General features: G+C 39.9%; 1 protein-coding gene and 1 pseudogene across 3 annotated transcripts in view; one reads left to right on the forward strand and one right to left on the reverse strand.

Moving 5' to 3' along the window:
* Window positions 1-21,956, forward strand: part of PPP2R3A (protein phosphatase 2, regulatory subunit B'', alpha) — a 154,564-nt gene that overhangs the window by 46,501 nt on the left and 86,107 nt on the right. For both annotated transcript variants that reach the window (XM_012000025.1, XM_012000026.1), the window contains exon 4: window positions 4,074-4,176. In XM_012000025.1, coding sequence (XP_011855415.1) covers window positions 4,074-4,176 — 103 coding nt within the window. The remainder of the gene's footprint in view (window positions 1-4,073; window positions 4,177-21,956) is intronic.
* On the reverse strand, window positions 9,324-10,396 carry LOC105553867 (annotated as a pseudogene). Its single transcript, XR_001008226.1, has one exon. The product of XR_001008226.1 is annotated as a proteasome assembly chaperone 2 pseudogene (transcript).

Genomic DNA, 21,956 nt, shown 5'->3' on the forward strand with positions numbered 1-21,956 from the left:
CCTCCACTGCCCTGCAAGAGTGCTTTTGCCAGTGGCCCCCAATGGAGCGCTTTTGCTGGTGGCCTGGGAGCACTTTGGCTCACCCAGCACAGCTGGCGCTCCACCTCAAGGAGCCAGAGAACAAAGCTACCGGCCTGGTCCCAGGCCCCCAGGGTTAGAGCACAGTCCAGAAGTGCCAAGCTGAAACTTGTGGTTGGAACTCAAGTGAAGGAAGAACCCTCACTCTCAGAGCACTGGGAAGAGTGAGGCATGGGTTGATGGGCTGGCACAGGTATTGGGCCGCAGCCTCTCCCCAAGGGAACCTGACAGTCTGGAACACCTAATAGCCCAGTGATCTGGGTGCAGAAGTCTTGTGACAAACTAGCTGGCTGGGCCAAATTCTAGGCAGTAACCAGGAGACCCTGTCAAGGAAACGCAAGCTGGGCAGTTCTCACTGCTGTCTGCTGGCCAAAAAAACCTAGGCTGTGGGCACCACACCAGCTGCACAGCCAAGACAGCATTGCCTTACCCAGGGATCCCTCGCCCTTGACCTACTGCATGAACAGACCACCCACAGACATACCCCTAACCTGCAGTCTACCTGGCAGCCCTTACTATTAAACGCTATCTCCTGGGTTACAGCTTGAATTACACCACCAAAAAATTCTAGCATGAATTGCCTGAGAAAACCCAGTACAGAATTCTGACCACAAATAAAGATCCCATACAGGCCAGGCACAGTGACTCATACCTGTAATCCCAGCACTTTGGGAGGCCAAGGCAGTAAGATTGCATGAGCCTAGGAGTTCAAGACCAGCCTAGGCAACATAGTGAGACTCTGTCTCTACAAAAAAAATAGCCAGGCATGATGGTATGCACCTCTGGTCCCAGCTGCTTGGGAGGCTGAGGCAGGAAGATCGCTTGAACCCAGAAGGTTGAGGCTGCAGTGAGCTGTGTTCACACCATTGTACTCCAGCCTTGGTGACAGAGCCAGACTCTGTCTCAAGAAAGAGAAAATTGTAATCCCAGCACATTGGGAGGCCAAGGCGGGTGGATCACCTGAGGTCAAAGTTCAAGACCAGCCTGGCCAACATGGTGAACCCCATCTCTACTAAAAATACTAAAAATTAGCCAGGAATAGTGACAGGCACCTATAATCCCAGCTACTCCAGAGGCTGAGGTGGGAAAATTGTTTGAGCCTGGGAGGCGGAAGTTGCAGTGAGCCGAGGTCACACCATTGCACTCCAGCCTCGGCAACAAGAGCGAAACTCTGTCTAAAAAAAAAAAAAAAAAAAAAAAAAAAAAAAAAAAAAGAAAAGAAAAGATCCCATACAGAGCCTTGGCCCTCTGAAAGCATCCAGAAATAAAGCCAATTGGCTGTACTCAGCTTACACCACAGTCAAACCCTCAAAGGAAATAAAGTAAAAAAAAAAAAACTCCATCCAAAGGATAGCAACATCAAAAGATAAAGGAACGCCTGCCCTCACAGATGAGAAAGAACCAGCACAAGAATTCTGGCAATTCTAAAAACCAGAGTGTGTTATTACCTCCAAATGATCTCACTAACTCCCCAGCAATGGTTGTTAACCAAATTAAAGCAGCTGAAGTGACAGAATTCAGAATCTGAATGGTAAGAAAGCTCAATGAAATACAGGAGAAAGTTGAAACTCAACCCAGGGAAAACAGTAAAATGATCCGAGAGTTGAAAGATGACACAGCCATTTTAAGAAAGAACCAAATTGAACTTCTAGAATGGAAAAATTTACTACGGGAATTCCATAATACAACTAGAAGCATTAATAAAGGAGCAGATCAATCTGAGGAAAGAGTCTCAGAACTCAAAGACCACTCCTTTGAATCAATGCAGGCAAACAAAAATAAAAAAGAATTTAAAAAAATGAAAACTCTCAGAAATATGGGATTATGTAAAGAGACTAAACCTATAACTCATTGGCATTCCTGAAAGAGAAGGAGCAAGAGTACGCAACTTGGAAAACATACGAGGATATAGTCCACAGAAATTTCCCCAGTCTCGCTAAAGAGGTGGACATGGCTGAACTCCATGGAGCACTGTGGAGATTTCTCAAAGAACTGAGAGTTTACCTTTCAATCCAATAGTTCCATTACTGGGTATACACCCAAAGAAAAATAAGTAAAGACTTATGCACCCATATGTTCATGGAAGCACTGTTCACAATTGCAAAGACATGAAATCAACATACATGCCATGCCCATCAGTGGTAGACTGGATAAAGAAATTGTGATACAGGTACACCATGGACTACTAAGCAGCCACAAAAAAGAATGAAATCATGTTCTTTGTAAGTAACACGGATGCAGCTGGAGACCATTATCCTAAGCAAATTCACAGAAACAGAAAACCAAATACCACATGTTCTCACTTATAAGTGGGAGCTAAACATCAAGTACACTGGACATAAAGATGAGAACAGGCCGGGCGCGTGGCTCACGCCTGTAGTCCCAGCACTTTGGGAAACTGAGGCAGGTAGAGAGACCATCCTGGCTAACACAGTGAAACCCCATCTCTACTAAAAATACCAAAAAAAAAAAAAAAATTAGCTGAGCGTGGTGGCGGGCGCCTGTAGTCCCAGCTACTGGAGAGGCTGAGGCAGGAGAATGGCATGAACCCAGAGGGCAGAACTTGCAGTGAGCCAAGATCGTGCCACTGCACTCCAACCTAGGCAACAGAGCGAGACTCTGTCTCAAATTTAAAAAAAAAAAAAAAAAAAATGAGAACAGTAGACACTGGGGAATACAAGAAAGGGTAGTGATGGAGGGAGCAAGGGCTGAAAAACTACCTGTTGGTATGTGCTCACTACCTCAGAGATGGATTCATTCATACTCCAAACCTCTACATCACTCAGTATACCTTCATAACAAACCCTTACATGTACCCCTGAACCTATAATAAAAGTTGGGGAAAAAAAAGAGTTATTCCAATAAGGTTATGCTACTGTGGAACAGCCATGACAGAAATAATAAGGACATGAAAGGACACAGGAGGCCAGTGATATTTCCTGGAAAGTGAAGTAAGGGAAAAGGGTATTGTGGTAGGACGGTAGCATTTACAAATACCTGGTGTGAGAAGGCATGGAACATTTGTGCAACCACAAGTGCAGGAATGGTTAAGAGAAGGGGACATGAGCAGGTAGGATCAGATTCTGGAGGCCCTTCTATGTCAGGTCAAGAAGCTGGGACTTTAGGCCGGGTGCTGTGGCTCACACCTATAATCCCAGCACTTTGGGAGGCCGAGGTGGGCAGATCACGAGGTCAGGAGATCAAGAACATCCTGGCCAACATGGTGAAACCCCCATCTCTACTAAAAATACAAAAACTAGCCAGGCGTGATGGCATGCACCTATAGTCCCACCTACTCTGGAGGCTGAGGCAGGAGAATTGGTTGAACCCAGGAGGCGGAGGCTGTAGTGAGCTGAGATTGTGCCACTGCACTCCAGCCTGGGTGACGGGCAAAAACTCTGTCTCCAAAAAAAAAAAAAGCTGGGACTTTAGCCTACTTGACAGAAGAATTTTAACTTGGACAGTGACGTGATCAAATGTGTTATTCAGAAATATCAAGCAACAAACAAGAGCCTAAGAATGGATATTGGCAGTGGGAGACAGAAAGGGGCAAATTTGGTATAAATGAAACAGCATGGTAGTTGATAGGTGTGGAGGTAAAAGGAAGGGAGAAGTTCATGACAACTCCCAAGTTTCTAGCTTGAACCATTGGATGCTTGGAATACTAGATGAGGTAACTGGAGTCCTGAGGAATGTTTCCTGAAAATGTTTTAGACAGCTGTTCCTTCCCTTCTGTTTCCATTGTACCATCAAGGTCAAGGCCTTATTACTTCATGCTAGACCACTGGAAGGAAAGAGGGTCTGATAGGCTTCAGTACGCATCCAGCCTTATGTCATAGACAGCTCATCATTCTAAAACATCCTTTGATTATATAAATTCCTTACTTGATTATTGATCTAAGTGGCCTTCAGATGAAACTGAAATTAACTATTGATATTATCATCATTGTTTGTTCAGAGGAGCTAATCTTCCTAAGCAGTTGTTTCTTTTATAGGTTGCTGAATAACCATCATGATGATGCCTCTAAATTCATCTGTCTTCTAGCAAAGCCCAACTGCAGCTCTCTAGAACAGGAGGATTTCATCCCTCTACTTCAGGTAATTTTCATTTCCTTTTGAAAATGGGTTCTAATTTTGGAGTTTCAGCAATTTTGTTTAAAATTTGCAACTATAACATGTCAATTGAGCTACACAAATCTAGAGATCAGATTTCTAAAAGTGGTTTTCAAACTTGTTTTAGCAGTAAGATCCTCTCGTTAAATGACATCTAAAACAGCACCCATAGTAGTAGAAGAGCTACTCCTTCAGGGCTACTCCCACTGAAGCAGAGGAGAGGGGCTACTCAGCCACCCCTTTGCCCACCCACAGCAATCACTGAGGCGCCTTCTGAAATGATAGAATGCAAGAAGATAACTTCTCTGTTAGTGTAGAACATAGCTAAGAACCTGATAGAAAGAAAGAAAAGGTCATGATGTAACTGGAATAACTCTCACGAACGCTGGGGTCTTCACTCACTGCCTCTGACTGTTTATTTAAGTACAGTTTTTAAATGCGTGGTTTCCTGATTCTTCAACCCAAGATATATTTGAAACAGAAAATTAGAATAGGAGAAGGGAGAGAGGATGACTAGAATCAAGTGCACGGAGAGCTGCGAAGACATTTGCCACCAGACTACAAAGGTAGTGAGGAGAGTAAGAAACACTAAGAGAGAAAAAAAAAAAAAAAAAAAGACACAAAAGCTCTAAATGTACTCTAGTCTGGGAGTAATTTAGGATAATGGCAGTAGTCCCAATCCCATTACCAGATTTCAGCTGGTATTAGTAATTTATTTTAGTAGCATAGACTCTATATGTACTTATCTAGAAAACTCACAGGGAGCAGCTTTCACTGATGGAACCAGATAAAACAATGGCACTGTACTTCTCATTTTTCCTTTTCTGTGTATGAAATTTTAAACTCTGTGTGTTGTATATCCATATATTATACATGTAAAATAAGGATAAGTCTCAGGCCTGAATAAACCTCAGATCTATCAGAAGTATAAGTTTCTGGATTTGAATTTCTCACATTAGACCTCATTTACCGGGTTGGCGGATATTTTTAACCGCAGACCTTCTTGAGGTTTCTCAGCCTGGAGCTGTGCCACAGTTCTGAGGTATTACACGGTACCAAAGCGTTAGGGTTGGGAGTTACTGCTGAGACATCAGCCATCTTTGGCTAGAAGATTCCCTTCAGATCCAGAGATCTTTGCTGCTTCTGTGCCATGTGTCAAGCCCCAGAACCCTTTGGTGAAGATACCTATGGCCCGTCTGACTAGATGCACACACAGCTGTTTTCTTTTGAGGTTTTAGCTGCCTCCCTAGGGTGTTGCCAGACAGCAGGGTCCCTTTGCTCCTGTCACCCACAGACTTCTTTCTTTTTACTGACACTAAGAGGTCTTCTACTCGGCAGAAATCTCCTGCTGCCATGTTCCTTTATGCTCCCCTATCTCTGCCTTCAATTCTCCTTCCTTGTATTGTCTTCTTCCCTTTCAGGTAGGAGTGGGCTCCCTACTCAATACTTCAGGGCAGAGAAGAGAAGTGACCTCAAAATCTTCATGGCTTTTATGGCACTGTGTGTATTGTAGGCTTAAATGCAGGGTCCACAGTCATTTGGCCTAGTTGACCTTTGTTAAGGTTTTAGAGAGAAAGAGATGTGCAACAGAAAGAGCCCGCTTGGGGAGTGTTTCTATCTAGGCCTTCCCATGGGAATCAGTTACATATCAGTATTGCACCTGTTTCTACTATGGCATTCTTCATAGCCTGAGATATTGCTTGTTAATATTCTTGTTTTCGTATCTACATATTTGGTTTTTCCAAGCAGATCACAAATTCTTTGAAGCTAAGATAAGCTTTTCCTGGCTGTTGAATATGCATCATTGTTACAGTAAATCCTTGTTAGTTCTTAGTATGTATACTAAAGAGGGACGTAAAATACGTGGAAATAGTTGAGGTTTTTTTAAAGTTGTATTTATGGCTGCCATGCTTTTTGGTTTTGTTTTGTTTTTTGTTTTTTTGGAGACAGAGTCTCGCTCTTGTCGCCCAGGCTAGAGTGCAATGGTGCGATCTCGGCTCACTGCAACCTCCACCTCCGGGGTTCAGGGGATTCTCCTGCCTCAGTCTCCCAAGTAGCTGGGATTACGGCACCTGCCACCACACCTGGCTAATTTTTGTGTTTTTAGTATAGACGGGATTTCACCATGTTGACCAGTCTGGCCTCGAACTCCTGACCTCCAGTGATCTGCCCGCCTTGGCCTCCCAAACTGCTGGGATTACAGGCGTGAGTCATGGCACCTCACCGCACCATGATTTTTTAAAAAGATTTTTGCTGAAATATACTCACACAAAACACCCAGATTACAAGTGTACTTAGTCAATGACTTTTCACAATGTGGGCATATCCATATAACTAGCACACAGATCCAAAAATAGTATTACCAGCACGTGCAAAGCCCATCATGCTCCATCTCAGTCACTGCCACCCAACAATAACCGCTACCCTGCCTAATAACACCATAGTACATAGATTTTAAATTATAGTAACAATTTTCCATGTTTAAAATACGAAGTTTGGTTCTGATTTTATTTTATGTTCAGGGCCCTTGGGCTTGTCTAATTTGCATCATGGCTTTGATTATCCTTAGACTCATCTGCTACATGGTTTTGTTCCCCTCAAAAAAATACTCATGAGAACGAAGATTCTTAATAGTTTTTGGCATTTAATTAAGACCATTTTACCTGATAATATCCAACATTAAATATTCCTATGTTTTCTGAAATGTCAAATCTTCAATATTTGAACTACATTGTAATAAAACATTAGGTTTTATTACCAGTTCTCTATCTGCTCTCCATCCTCACTCTCTCAATCCATTCTTGGCCTTGCTGACCCTACAGACTGCGTCTGTGGGGCTCTCTTGCTGACTAGCTTCTGGTTGGATCTGGGCAATGGGAAACATTGCCAGTAATTGGGAGGACAGAGGAAAGAAAAGCTGGCATTTCTTCCCTGCTGTCTGCCTCGGCACAGTAACTATATCTCTCTGTAATACAGCTTCTGCTGGACAGCCCCTTGTCCATGGTCCTAGTGCCTACTAGACATTCCTCCTTCCCTTGTTACTTTGGCCCTCAGGACTATAACAGTATCCTCCTGTCAGTGGTCTCTGGGTGCCTCATTATTCCCTTGTTTGCTCCCTTCATCCTGCCCACAACTCTACATGGAGTCTTTTCATGAAAGCTTCATACAGTGAATTCTTCCTGTGCGGACCCTACCCTGACGATGCAATTCTGAATTTTATGAGAGCTTTAATAAAAGCTTTGACAGGAATGTAAATTAAGTTTAGACTAAGAAAATTAGAAACGGACAACAACAAAATCATAATTATGAGTTAATAGACATTTATACTTCCCTTAAATCTAAGAATAAATCTTATTTTTATTTAAGAAATGGACTTGTAGAGTCTTCTGGTAAAAGAGACAAACTAAATAGAGACATTACCCTCCCATTTCCCAAGCCCTTCTGAAGTTAAAGTATAGAAATTAAAAAAGAATAAACCCGTGGAAGCCAATGGAATGGTAGAGAAAATCAGTGTACAAGAAATCTTAACACATTTAAGGTAGAAAGTGACTGCATGTCTTTTGCAGGACTGTGGATGGAGCTGGAGGCCATTATCCTTAGCAAACTAATGCAGGAACAGAAAACCAAATACCACATATTCTCACTTATAAGTGGGAGCTAAATGGTGAGAACCTACGAACACAAACAAGGACACAACAGACACTGTGGTCTATTTGAGGGTGGAGGGTGGGAAGAGAGAGAGGAGCAGAAAAGATAACTATTGGGTACTGGGCTTAATACCTGTACCTGTGGTGAAATAATCTGTACCACAAAGCCCTGTGACATGAGTTTACCTATGTAACAGACCTTCACATTTACTCCCAAACCTAAAATAAAAGTTTAAAAAAGATTCTGTAATCTTAAAATTGTAAATAAGTAGTTCAATAATAAGTGGATTTATATGGACTAAAAAAAAAGAAAAAAAAGAAAAAGTGACCAGAAGTAGGCTAAGAAAAACCACAACTCAGAATCAGGAGCCATCTGTGGGCTCCAGTGGAGAAGTGAGCTCCTGTTCTCGTCAAGGCCCAGAGCAGCTGTAAATTCAGGGCTGACTGACCCAATGAGAGATACTGGAAATGGGGATTCATTGAAGGTCAATCACTAGTTGACTCCTTTCCTGGTTCACAAATGTAAAGTGCAGCCTGACATTTATTCACAAGCATAAACATACTAACAAGACAATAAAGCATGGTAAGGCTTCTAATGTGACAGCCACAGTTTAAAGTTCTCCTTATTTCTCTTTGTTCTGGCAGTTGGGGATCCAGGGAGGTCTCACCAGTTTACTCCAAAATAATGCCTGTCAGTCAACACACCCACCCTAAATGCACAGAACCCCGAGGCACGTTTGGTACTCAAGAAAGATACCTGTTGAAAAATAGACCTACTTATATTTCCACAAAGGAAAATTATATCAACTACCTTGTGCTTCTTAAACATGAATGGACAACCAGGTATATGAGGAAAATGATCATCATTAAAGAAACATAAAGGTTAAAAAAAACACACACACACAGAAAAAGCAGCCCAGAAAAGAAACAAAACTAATTCAGGAAACAGAAGAAATGAGAATTTTTTTGGGGGGGTGGGGGGAATAAACGTGGTGTTTTATTTTCTGGATTATAAAGTGAACAAATACTTAGATACTATTATTTCTTTACCCAATGCTTTTGATTTCTAAGCACTTTTATTTTAAAAATGTGAATTATACAATTCCCCGTACACACACACATACACCTATAAGCACATTAAATGCTACTTTGCCATGACAGCTCAGCATACTTGACAAATCTTTTTTTTTTTTTTTGAGTTGGAGTCTCGCTGTGTCGCCAGGTTGGAGTGCAGTGGCACAGTCTTGGCTCACTGCAACCTCCGCATCCCAGGTTCAAGCGGTTCTCCTGCCTCAGCTTCCCAAGTAGCTGGGATTACAGGCATGCGCCACCACGCCCAGCTAATTTTTGTATTTTTAGTAGAGATGGGGTTTCATCATGTTGGCCAGAATAGTCTGGATCTCTTGACCTCATGATCCGCCCGCCTCGGCCTCCCAGAGTGCTGGGAGTACAGGCGTGAGCTACCGCGCCCAGCCTACTTCACAATTCTTTTTTTTTTTTTTTTTTTTTTTTACTTAGGAAATAAAATTTTATTGTGCAAAATTCTCATTTGTTGCATATGATGAAAAGCATGGCAAAGAGATCCTTAATCTTTTCCTTTGACATTTATGGTGAAGGTAATTTCCTAATACGTTCTCGGATCATACGATTTTTTTGTCTAGAATGTTTAACAGTTGTGTTGGTAGTAAGTATTCTGGGTATAAGGTATAAAATGGAAAACAGATCAAAAAAGTGCCAGGGGAAGACCACTGCCAAAGAGTAATCTCCAAGAACTTGGTATTTTCCACCGTGAGGTAGATGCTGTGGGGTCATCGCTAAGTGGTTTGATTATCTGAAGCCACTCATTAAGGTACTCAACGAGACCTAATGCATCTGGGATGTTGTCCCCTTCTGAAACAAATTTCAGCAGAACTGCCATTTGGATTTCTTTAGAACAGCTTTCATCATAGAGCGTTTTTGTGATGCCTCCCCCCGGAATGCGGATACAAAACTCGGAATCATCTATTTCTGGAATGCACTGGCTTTTTTCCATTTCTTGCCAGTTAAGGCTCTTTATTTTATTTTGAACACTTCTTTGCATGGAAGGTGTGAGTAGGTACCGGAAGGGAGTACTGCGAAGCTGCAGGTCATTGCGCTGATATGAATGGCTGCTCGAAAGAACAATGATTCTGGCATAGCCGCTGCTTTTTCACCCAGGAAAGCAGTTTTTCACAGAACGGCTTTGATTTATACTTAATAAAAATGGATCTTAACTGAAGAGCCACCAGCTTTCTTGAAGGCAATGAATATACTTCAGCATTTATACTAAGTTCTGTTGAATTTCCTTCCGCAGTCGCATATGGATTGTTTCCAACCATAGGCACAAGACAATCGGTATAGAAGTAACCAATCTTAGACATACTCAGTGTAGAAATAATCAGATCCATTGCAAGCTGGCCAACATTTCCAACAGATACTGCTGGCATTAGGAGGGTGAAGCCGGCAAGGTCGGGGGCCGACTCCCAGCAGGGAATGAACATGGTCGCAGGGGGGTGGCCAGCAGGGACTAAGCGTGACACCGGAAAAGCCACAATTCTTAACACTATTCTATGTGGAATACAGAATGCCTTTTTATCTGAATTAACATGCATTTAAACAAATTTAGTATATGTGAAAATAAAGGAATTATAAATCAGTAGGAAAGATGTTTAGGTAAAGGCATCATCAGTCAGCTCAGTAGATGTTGTCTACATTTATTTTCTACCTTTATAAAACAAGAACCTGCCAGCAGTCTTAGGTAAAGGGTAAAGTAACACATTTTTGCCCTGATGCCATCAGTCACAGTGCCATGAGATAACTGCTGTGTGTTTAGTCTCAATTTCCTGTTTGCAAAGAAATGCATTAATTCAGTTTTCTACTCATTATACAGTTAGGTTGTAGGGCTATAGATATCTCATTTGAGTTATTTGAGTTTTTTATCTTTATATCTAAAAATTTAATCTGAAAATAGTAAAAGTAGAAAACACTGATTTAAAACCTTAAATACTACTGCTCAGTGCATGTAATAAAAGTTAATGTTTATAAACATTTCAGTATTTTAAAGTATATTTCTTTAACTTTAAGAATCTTGACTTTCCTTGCTACAAGGCTTTTTTCCTCAAAGATTCCTTTTAGGCTTACTTTGGTGTTCAGGATCTCCAGTTATAAATGTAGAAGAGATGGGTGTGCAAGATAAAATTTAAAAGCCACACATACTTTCTATCAAGCTGCATAAAGAGAAACATGAAGTACAAATGGATCACAGACCTGAGTCTGTTGTGTTGGTGAAAGGAATCAATATCTTTACATTGCTTAATTTTTTGATCAACTCTAAGAGTTTAGTTGCTACCTCAGGTCCACAGGCAGGACTTCCTCCAACCCTCTTATCCCCTGTTGCTCTCCGAGGTGCCATAATGCAAATGCTTAAGACACAAAGTGTAAATGTGAAGATGCAGCTCTTTCTGGATACAGAGACCAGTTTAGTTTGGAGATTACAGGTCCTACCATGCCTCATTCTCTGTATTCACTGACCATGCTGCTCATATCTTCACAGAGTGGGTCTTTCTCTGCAGTACTATATCCACATGAGCCAACTGCTGTATTTAACACCTGCCTGCCAATGGACAAAGTACTTGATACAGAGGTTGTTCATAAGGAGCTTACTAACTGTGGTTTTTACCCTAAGACTCTGGAGCAACTTAGAGAAATACCACTACTTGGGAAGTCATCTTTACGGAATGTGGTGATGAGAATGTTTTTAAAACAAATTACACATACTGATATAAATAAATGATTGGGGAGGAGAAACAAATCTGTGCAGAAGAATTGCAAACAGTTTAGTAGACACTGCAGTCTTAAAGAGCGGAGCGTGAATCACCATTCCTTAAGAGTGGGCTGATTTCAGGGTGTGGGGAGTAACTACAGTGGAGGAGCCTGGCAGATACTACCTCAGCCTGATGATCAAGGCCAACATCAGCAGTCATCAATCATGTTGATAGTGTGTACCTTTGACAAGATATGCTGCAAAGGGCATGTTACTTCTGTGGCATTTCTCCCAAAAATCCATAAACCCAGTCTAATCGTGAGGAAAACATCAGGTAGATTCCAGTAATGAAACATCCTACATAATACCTGACCAGTACTCATCAGAACTGTCAAGGTCATCAAAAGTAAGGAAAGTCTAAGAAACTGTCACAGCCAAAAGAAGTCTAAGGAGACATAACTAAATAGAATGTGATGCCCTGGATAGAACACTGGAACAGAAAGAAGACATCAGGTGAAAATTAAGGAAATGTGAATAAAGTATGGACTTCAATAATAATGTGTCAATATCAGTTTATTCATTTTGACAAGTGGACCATATAGTAAATGTAAGGTGTTAATTATTGGGGAATCTGGGCGCAGGGTGTATGGGAACTCTCAGTGCTGTTTTCTTAATTTTTTTTATAAACCTAAAACTATTCTTTTAAAAAAACAGTTATTTTAAAAAGTACTATATTAAGGAAGGTTATATAAAATAAGAACCATAAAACAAAAATAACCTTTATCTTACACCATGTATAAAAATCAACTGAAAATGGGTTAAAGACTTAAATGTAAGACCTGAAACTGTAAAGAAAACATAGGGGTTTTCTTTGTGACACTGGTCTTGGCATTGATTTTTTTTTTTTTATATATGAACCCAAAAGCACAGGCAGTAAAAGAAAAAACAGACAAATGGAATTGCATCAAAGTAAAAAACTTCTGCACAGTCAAGGACATAATCAACAGAGTGAAAAGAAAACCTACAGAATGGTAGAAAATATTAGCAAACCATATATCTGGCAAGGTGTTAATATCCAAAATTTGTAAGGAACTCAAAACAACTCAATAGCAAGCAAATAACCTTATTTAAAAATGGGCAAAGGCAACAGGTATATGAAAAGACGCTCAGCATCACTAATCATCAGAGAAATGCAAATTAAAGCCACAAAGTGATATCATTTCACCTTCTCCCTGGTTAAAATGGCTTGTATCAAAAAGATAGGCAATAACATGCTGGTGAGGATGCAGAGAAAGAGGACCCCCCCATACACCGCTGTTGGGAATGTAAATTAATACAGCTACTATGGAGAACAGTGTGGAGGTTCCTCAAAAAAACTAAAAATAGAACTTCCATATGATCCAGAAATGTCCAAAAGAAAGGAAATTAGTATATCTCCACTCTGTTTATTGCAGCACTATTCACAATAGCCAAAATACGGAATCACCCTAAGTGCCAATCAGTGGATGAAGAAAATATGGTGTATATATACACAATGGAATATTATTCAGTCATAAAAAAGAATGAAATCCTGTCATTTGCAGCAATATGGTTGGAACTGGAGGCCATTATGTTAAATGAAATAAAGCACAGAAAGATAAATATCACACGTTCTCATTCATATGCAGGAGCTTAAAAAGTGGATCTTGTGAAGATAGAAAGTAGATTGGTGGTTACCAGAGACCAGAAAGGGGAAAGGGGAGGGAGAAGATGAATGGAAAAGAGAATATAAATGTATTTATTACCACTGAACTGTACACTTAAAATGGTAAATATGGTAAATTTTATATTTATATTTTATCTCAATACATTTTTTAAATAGCAAAGAATCTGAATAGACATTGCATAAAAGGAGACAAACGATGGCCAACAGCTATATGAAGAATGCTCAAAATCACTATTAGAGAAAAGTAAATTAAAACCGCAATGAGAGATCATGTTACACCTGTTAGAATGGTTGTTATCAAAAAGATGAAAGATAACAAGTGTTGGAGAGGATATAGAGAAAAGGGAATCCTTGTACACTGATGGTGAGAATGTAAATTGGTATAGCCATTATGGAAAACAGTTTGGAGGTTCCTCAAAAAATTAAAAATAGAACTACCATATGATCGTACAATCCTACTACTGGGTGTATATCCAAAGGAAATGAAATCAGTATGTTGAAGAGATATCTACACTGTCAGGTTCATTGCAGCATTATTCACAATAGTCAAGATACGGAATCAGCCTAAGTATCAGTGAATGGAGGCATAACGAAAATGTGAACTAGGTATTGAAGGAACATACCTCGAAATAATAAGAGCCATATTTGACAAACATCGCACTGAATGAGCAACTACAATGGTATTGGAAGTTCTAGTCAGGGCAGTCAGGCAAGAGAAAGAAATAAAGGGGATCAGGAAGTCAAGCTATCCCTGTTGGGAGACGACATGATCCTAGATCTCAAAAACCTGCTAGTCTCAGCCCAAAAGCTTCTTAAGCTGATAAACAACTTCAGCAAAGTCTCAGGATACAAAATCAGTGTGTAGAAATCACTAGCATTCCTGTATACCAAAAACAAGCCAAGAGCCAAATCGGGAATGAGCTCCTGTTCACAATTACCACAAAAAGAATAAAATGCCTAGGAATAGCTAACTAGGGAGGTGAAAGATCTCTACAAAGAGAACTACAAACCACTGCTCAAATAAATCAGAGATGATACAGACAAATGGAAAAACATTCTCTGCTCGTGGATAGCAAGAATTAATATCGTTTAAATGGCCATATTGTCCAAAGCAATTTATAGATTCAGTGCTGTGCCTGTTAAACTACCATTGACATTCTTTACAGAAATAGGAAAAGAAACTACTTTAAAATTAATATGGAACCAAAAAAGAGCCCTAATAGCCAAGGCAATCCTAAGCAAAAAGAACAAAGCTGGAGGCATCATGCTACCCATCTTCAAACTGCACTACCAGGCTACACAGTATAGTACCGGTACAAAAACAGATACATAGGCCAATGGAACAGAATAGAGAACCCAGAAATAAGACTGCACACTTTGACAAACCTGACAAAAGCAACTGGGAAAGGATTCCCTATTCAATAAATGGTGCTGGGATAACTAGCTAGCCACATGCAGATTAAAACTAGATGCCTTTCTTATATCATATGTAAAAATTAACCCAAGATGGATTAAAATGTAAATGTAAAGCCACAACTATAAAATCCCTGGAAGACAACCTAGGAAATACCTTTCAGGACGTAGGCACAGGCAGAGCTTTCCTGACGAAGACACCAAGAACAATTGCAACAGGAGCAAAAATTGACAAATGGGATCTAATTAAACTAAAGAGCTTCTGCACAGCAAAATAAACTATCAACAGAGTAAATAGACAACCTACAGAATGGGAGAAAATTTTTAGAAACTATGCATCTGGCAAAGGTCTGATATCCAGCATCTATAAGGAACTTAAATACATTTACAAGAAAAAAACCACCCCATAAAAAAGTGAGCAAAATACATGAAAAAATACTTTTCAAAAGAAGACATGCATGTAGCCAACAATCATATGAAAAAAAAAACTCAGCATCACTGATCTTTAGAGAAATGCAAGTCAAAATCACAATGAGATACCATCTCACACCAGTCAGAATGTCTATTAGTAAAAAGTCAAAAAATAACAGATACTGGCAAGGTTGTGAACAAAAAGGAATGCTTATACATTGTTGGTGGGAGTGTAAGTTAGTTCAACCATTATGGAAGACAGTGTAGCAATTCCTCAAAGACCTAAAGATAGAAATACCGTTTGACCCAGCAGTCTTATTACTGGGTATGTATACAAAGGAATGTAAATCATTCTCTTATGAAGAGACATGCCACGTATGTTTATTGCAACACTGTTCATGATAGCAAAGACATGAAATCAACCTAAATGCCCATCAATGATAGACCAGATAAAGAAAATGTGATATATATACCCTATGGAATACTATACAGCCGTAAAAAAGAATGAGCTTATGCCCTTTGCAGGTACATGGATGGAGCTGGAGGCTGTTACCCTTAGCAAACCTAACACAAAAACAGAAAACCAAATACCACATATTCTCACTTATAAGTGGGAGCTGAATGATGAGAACACAGGGACACATAGAGGGAAGCAACAGACACTGGGTCCTATTGAAGGTTGGGCGGGGGTAGGAGGAGGGAGAGGATCAGGAAAAATAACTAATGGGTAATGGGCTTAATACCTGGGTGATGAAATAATCTGTACAACCAAACCCTCTTGACGCAAGTTTACCTATGTAACAAGTCAGCACATGAGCACCTGAACTTAAAACGTAAAAGGATAATATGGTATATGTACACAATGAAATACTAGTCAGCTTTAAACAAAGAAGGAAACTCTGTTATTTGCAACAGCGTGGATGAATATGGAGGACGTTATGTTAAGTAAAGGAAGCCAGGCACAGAAAGACAAATACTACATGATCTCAGTTATAGGTAAACCTAAAAATGGTAAACTCATAGAAGTAAAGAATATAATGGTAATTACCAAATAATACGGTTCAGCTCTGTGTCTCTACCCAAATCTCATGTTGAATTGTAATTCCCAGTGTTCAAGGTGGGGCCTGGTGGGAGGTGATTGGATTACGGGGGTGGTTTCTAATGGTTTAGCACCATCCCCCTAGTGCTATCTCATATAGTTCTCATGAGATCTGATTGTTTGAAAGAGAGTAGCACCTCCCCCTTGCTCTCTGTCTCTCCCCTGCTCACCATATGAAGACGCACTTGCTTCCCCTTCGCCTTTCACCATGATTGTAAGTTTCCCAAGGCCTCCCCAGGCATGCCTCCTGTACAGTCTGTAGAACTGTGGGTCAGTTGAACCTGTTTTCTTCATAAATTACCCAGTCTCAGGTAGTTTTTTGTAACAGTGTGAGAATGAACTAATAGCCAAGGCTGGGAGGATGTTGGTCAAAGGACACAAAATTTCAGCTAAATAGGAATCATTTCAAGAGATCTATTATACAACATGGTTACTATTGTTAATAACAGTGTATCCTATTCTTGAAAATTGCTAAGACAGTAGTTTTTGTGTTTTCACTACAAAATAGTGAGGTAATACGTATGTTAATAATTCAATTTAGCCGTTCCACAATAAATACATATTTTGAAACAACACACTATACGTGATATGTACAATTTTGTCAATTTAAATAAATGTAAAAAAGAACAAAAAAACAAAACAAGAATAAACTGTATGAAAACAATGCTGATACAAGAAAAAGCTGTTAGAATTTTAAAATGTAAGTACCAAAAGCTCAGCATAAGACCTGGAAACTAAAGTTGAGGATATCTTTCAGAGAGGAAGAGAGAGAAAAAGAAAAGGGACATAGAGGACCACTTCAGGAATTTTAATATCTAATTAATTGGAGTCTGGGGAAGAAAAAAGGGGAAAAGTGGAGAGAAAAAAATCATCGAATAAAATAATACATAATTATTTTGCAGCGCTAAAATATATGATTCTTTGGTTAAAAAGAACCACTGAGGCCAGGCACAGTGACTCACACCTGTATTCCCAACACTTTGGGAGGCCAAGGCGGGCGGATCAGTTGAGGTCAGGAGTTTGAGACCAGCCTGGCCAACATGGTGAAACCCCATCTCTACTAAAAGTCCAAAAATTAGCTGGACATGGTGGCATGCAGCTACAATCCCAGCTAATCAGGAGGCTGAGGCAGAAGAATTGCTTGAACTTGGGAGACAGAGGTTGCAGTGAGCTGAAATTGCACCACTTCACTCCATCCTGGGTGACAGAGCAAGACTGTCTCAAAAAACCACTCAGTGCTGACAATTACGATTTTTTTTAAGACACATGCATAAACATGTCCTTAAAGTTTTAGAAAAATGTAGATGAAGAGTCTACAATGGTATTAGATCCTCATTGGCATCCCTCAGGAAATGGATTTGAACTTAGATTTCTGTATCTTGCCGACCTACTAGTTAGGAATGAGGTTCACATAAACCTGATTCCTGGATATTCATGAACTCAGAAAGTTTATCTCCTTTATAAGTTACCTCTTTATTTCTTAAACAGTTACTTGCGCATACATTGCAGCAAAGTAAGTAAACCAAGACAGAGGAATGCGTGAGATCTAAGACACAGTGGATTCAATCCAGAGAAGTAATAAAGGTCAGTGTCAGGATGATAACTGAAGAGTAGCCAGTTCAGAAGAGAGAAGGTAAAATTCCCCCAGCCAGCTCTTGTCCATGATGTGGGAGAGGGAGGTGAGGAGCAACTCCACGCAATACAGTTACATTTGAGTAAAAGGAGGCTGGGCGCGGTGGCTCACGCCTATAATCCCAACACTGTAGAAGGCCAAGGTGGGCGGATCACGAGGAGATTGAGACCATCCTGGCTAACACGGTGTCCACTAAAAATACAAAAAATTAGCCGGGCGTGGTGGCGGGCGCCTGTAGTCGCAGCTACACAGGAGGCTAAGGCAGGAGAATGCGTGAACCCAGGTGGAGGTGGAGCTTGCAGTGAGCCAAGATCACGCCACTGCACTCCAGCCTGGGCGACAGAGTGAGACTCCCTCTCAAAAAAAAAAAAAAAAAAAAAAAAAGAGAATAAGGAAACAAGGCTATGATGAAGCCTGTGTCAATAAGTTAAACAATTAGAAACGCCAGGAAAAATGAAAAAACTATGTAAGACAGCCACGAGCTAAACAAGAAGCAGACTAAGATATGGCATAATTATGAACAGCTGATGCAGTTAGAAAAGACAGTTTAACCTCGTCAGAAACAGTCTCCTTTGAACATTCCAAGACCCTGATGCTGGACCTATACACAATGAAATACATTCCTCATAGATTGCCTGACCTAACATTCAACCATATTTATATAGTCAAAATATCACAAAAACATTTTAGTTTATAGCATCTAAAAATCACTGTGTGGGTAACCTGTAGAAAATTTTGTCGTGGTTGTGGAAAAGTATGAAAAAACCCTGCACGACATAAAAGTCAAAATATTGCCAATAAAATGTGAAGGTAAAAGAGGGAGAAGAAGAGAAAATAAGGATGGGGTGCTATTATCCTATGTAAAAGGAAAGTAAGGAACTAAGATGAATGAAAATTAGATGGATAAATACAAGTTTTGCACCTTACAAAGATAGTCAACGGAAGAACTGAACATCATAACCTCAAATATTGGGATAGGGGAGTAAAGTAGGACAGTATAAATGAGCTAAATCCACATATTTCCCAACAAAGAATCAATATTTTCTAAAGTTATTAAAGTAATAAAATAATTATTATATGGTTTTTAATTACATTTTTGTTAAATATATGTTTAGTTAGAGAAGTAACCAGAAAAAGACCTAAAAGTATAAATGATTGGAAAGAAGTGGGGCTAAAGAAGGTGGGAAGGTTAGTAGAATGTTTATTTATATAAATACTTGTGTATGCCTTGATTTTATACTATGTGTATATATATAAACTTTTTAAAGTTTTTAATATGGGGAATTTTGAAATGCATACCTACTGGTATAGCAGAGCCTTATGTACCCCTCAGCTAGTCCCAGTAATGATCAGAAATTAAGAAGGCAGAGAATAAAAAACCAATAGCACTTTTAACAAATTGAAATTGTGGTTATGGGAAAATATTAATAAAAAACTAATTTGATTAAGAAAAAAGGGAGAATACACTAATATACAAAATAAGAAATAACAAGGAGGATCTCGCTCTGTTGCCCAGACTGGAGTGCAGTGGCACCGTCACAGCTCAGTGCAGCCTCAACTATGTGGGCTCAAGCAGTTCTCCCACCTTAGCCTCCCGCATAGTTGGGATGACAGATGTGCACCACCACACCCAGCTAATTTTTTAATTTTTTATAGAGACAAGGTCTCGATACGTTGCCCAGGCTGGTCTTGAACTCCTGGGCTCAAGTGACCCTCCCGCCTTGCCCTTGGAAGTGGTGGAATTACAGGTGAATCACTGCACCCAGCCAGAAGAAAGTTTTTTAAAATCAGAAAAAGCTACTTTGCAGACGTCTAGGGAGATAAATTTGAAAACCTAGATGAAATGGACAGTTTTCTAGGAAAATACATATGACCCAAATTGACTCCATTTGATTTAGAAAGGTAAACAGACTTTTATAGAATGAATACAGATATTTATTACAAAACTGCACAAAAAAGCACAAGGCCCAGGTCGTTTTACAGAGGAATTCTACCAAACCTTCAGCAACTGAATAGTTCAAATGCTCCATAAATTATTTCAGAGTATTGAAAAGGAAGGAAAATTTCGAACACCTTTTATGAAGCAGGTATAACACTGATACCTAAATCAGGAAAAGACAATCCAGAGAATAAAACTGCAAACAAATATAGCTTCAAGATTAATGATAGAAGGTAATAAAATATTACCAAACAATATACCATGACCAAGCGGGATTTATTCCAGGAAGGCAAGATTGTTTTAATATTAGGATATATATTGTGTTAAGCTGTTCTTGCATTGCTATAAAGAAATAACAGAGACTAGGTAATGTATAAAGAGAAGAGGTTTAATTGGCTCACAGTTCTGCAGGCTTTACAGGAAGTATGGTGCTGGCATCTGCTCAGCCTACGGTGAAGCCTCAGGGAGTTTTCAGTCATAGCAGAAGGACAAGGGGGAAGCCAGAATCTCAATTGGCAAGAGCAGGAGCAAGGTGTGGGGGAGTTGCTGCACACTTTTAAACAACCAGATCTCACGAGAACTCACTATCTCAAAGACTGCACCAAGAGGACGATGCTAGATCATTCAAGAGAAATCCACCCTATGATCGAGTCATCTCCCACCAGGCCCCCATTTGCAACACTGGGGATTATAATTCAACATAAGATTTGGCAGGGAAATAGATCCAAACCATATCGTTTATTAATGTCATATGTTATATCTAAGGAAAAAAAATTCTCCATATTTTAGATACTTTCTTAACATGATGAAATATCTATACCTTAGTGTTAAAGCCAATATTTTATTTAATGGGAAAACACTAGAGGCACTTCAACAAAGATCAGGAACACGGCAAGGATGCCCACTGTCTCCACTACTATTCAGCATTTTACTGTAGTAATTGTATAAGAGAAAACAGTTAGAAGCATAAGATTGGTTAAAGAAGTAAAAGTATCTTGTTGCAGATGACAGTAAAGTTTGAAAATTCAGAAAAATTAGTAATAAAACTAACTCAGTAAAATAATAAAGTAGGAGGAAATAAAATTAACATAGAAAAATCAATAGATTTGCCACTTCTGACCAAGAAGGAGTAACAGGGACTCGATGTACCTTCCCACTTGAAACAACAGAAAATAACAGACAGGAAATATAAAACAATGGTTTTTCAAGATGCTGCACATCAGGCCACAAACGAGTGATTCATTCCTGAGAGACAGAAACAAAGTGAGTCTTATGATTGAGAGAGTGTACCACCTTGAGAGAGTTTTCAAGTCATAGTGCAAGAATGGGAAACCTAGGCTGAGTTAAGTGGACTCCTTGAATTTAGGAGACAGAGCCTGAGGGTCTAAGAGAACCAAGATGACTAGAATTCTCAGGACAGAGTACCAAAGAAGAGAGAACTGCATGGAGAACAATCCTCAGAGATCTTCAGAAGTTCCTCCATGAGTATTCAGCAGAGTACTGATCAGCAAATAGGTGAGGAAACTAACCAAAGCTGAACAATATATGGTATCAACCTAAGTATTACCGAACGAAGGCATAAAGAAAATGTAGTGATGTACACAATGAAATACTATTCTAGTAGTAATGGACACCTTTCACACTCAGATTTGGTTTCAAATACCATTCTCCAGTGAAAGGAACCAGGGCTTCTTAGACAAAAGGTTGGTATACCAGAGCTACGGCAAGGAAAATACAAGATAAACATGGGTCATCTTATGCCAGAAAATATGAAGGTCCCCATAAAAACACAGGGGCATATCAAGAGAACACAGGTGGCCGGGTGCAGTGGCTCATGCCTGTGATCCCAGCATTTTGGGAGGCCAAGGCAGGCAGATCGCTTGAGACCAGCCTGGGCAACATGGTGAAACCCCATCTCTACTAAAAAACAAAAATTCGTCATGGTGGCACATGCCTGTAATTCCAGCTGCTTGGGGCTGAAGAAGGAGGATCACTTAAACCTGGAAGGCAGAGGTTGCAGTGAGCCAAGATCGAGCCACTACACTCCAGTCTGGGTGACAGAGTGAGACCCTGTCTCATTTATAAAAATAAAAAGAGAACACAGGAGCCAACCTGAAGGAACTCCTATTGGCCAAAG

This window comes from Mandrillus leucophaeus, unplaced genomic scaffold (assembly GCF_000951045.1).
Source record: "Mandrillus leucophaeus isolate KB7577 unplaced genomic scaffold, Mleu.le_1.0 Scaffold612, whole genome shotgun sequence".
NCBI lineage: Eukaryota > Metazoa > Chordata > Mammalia > Primates > Cercopithecidae > Mandrillus > Mandrillus leucophaeus.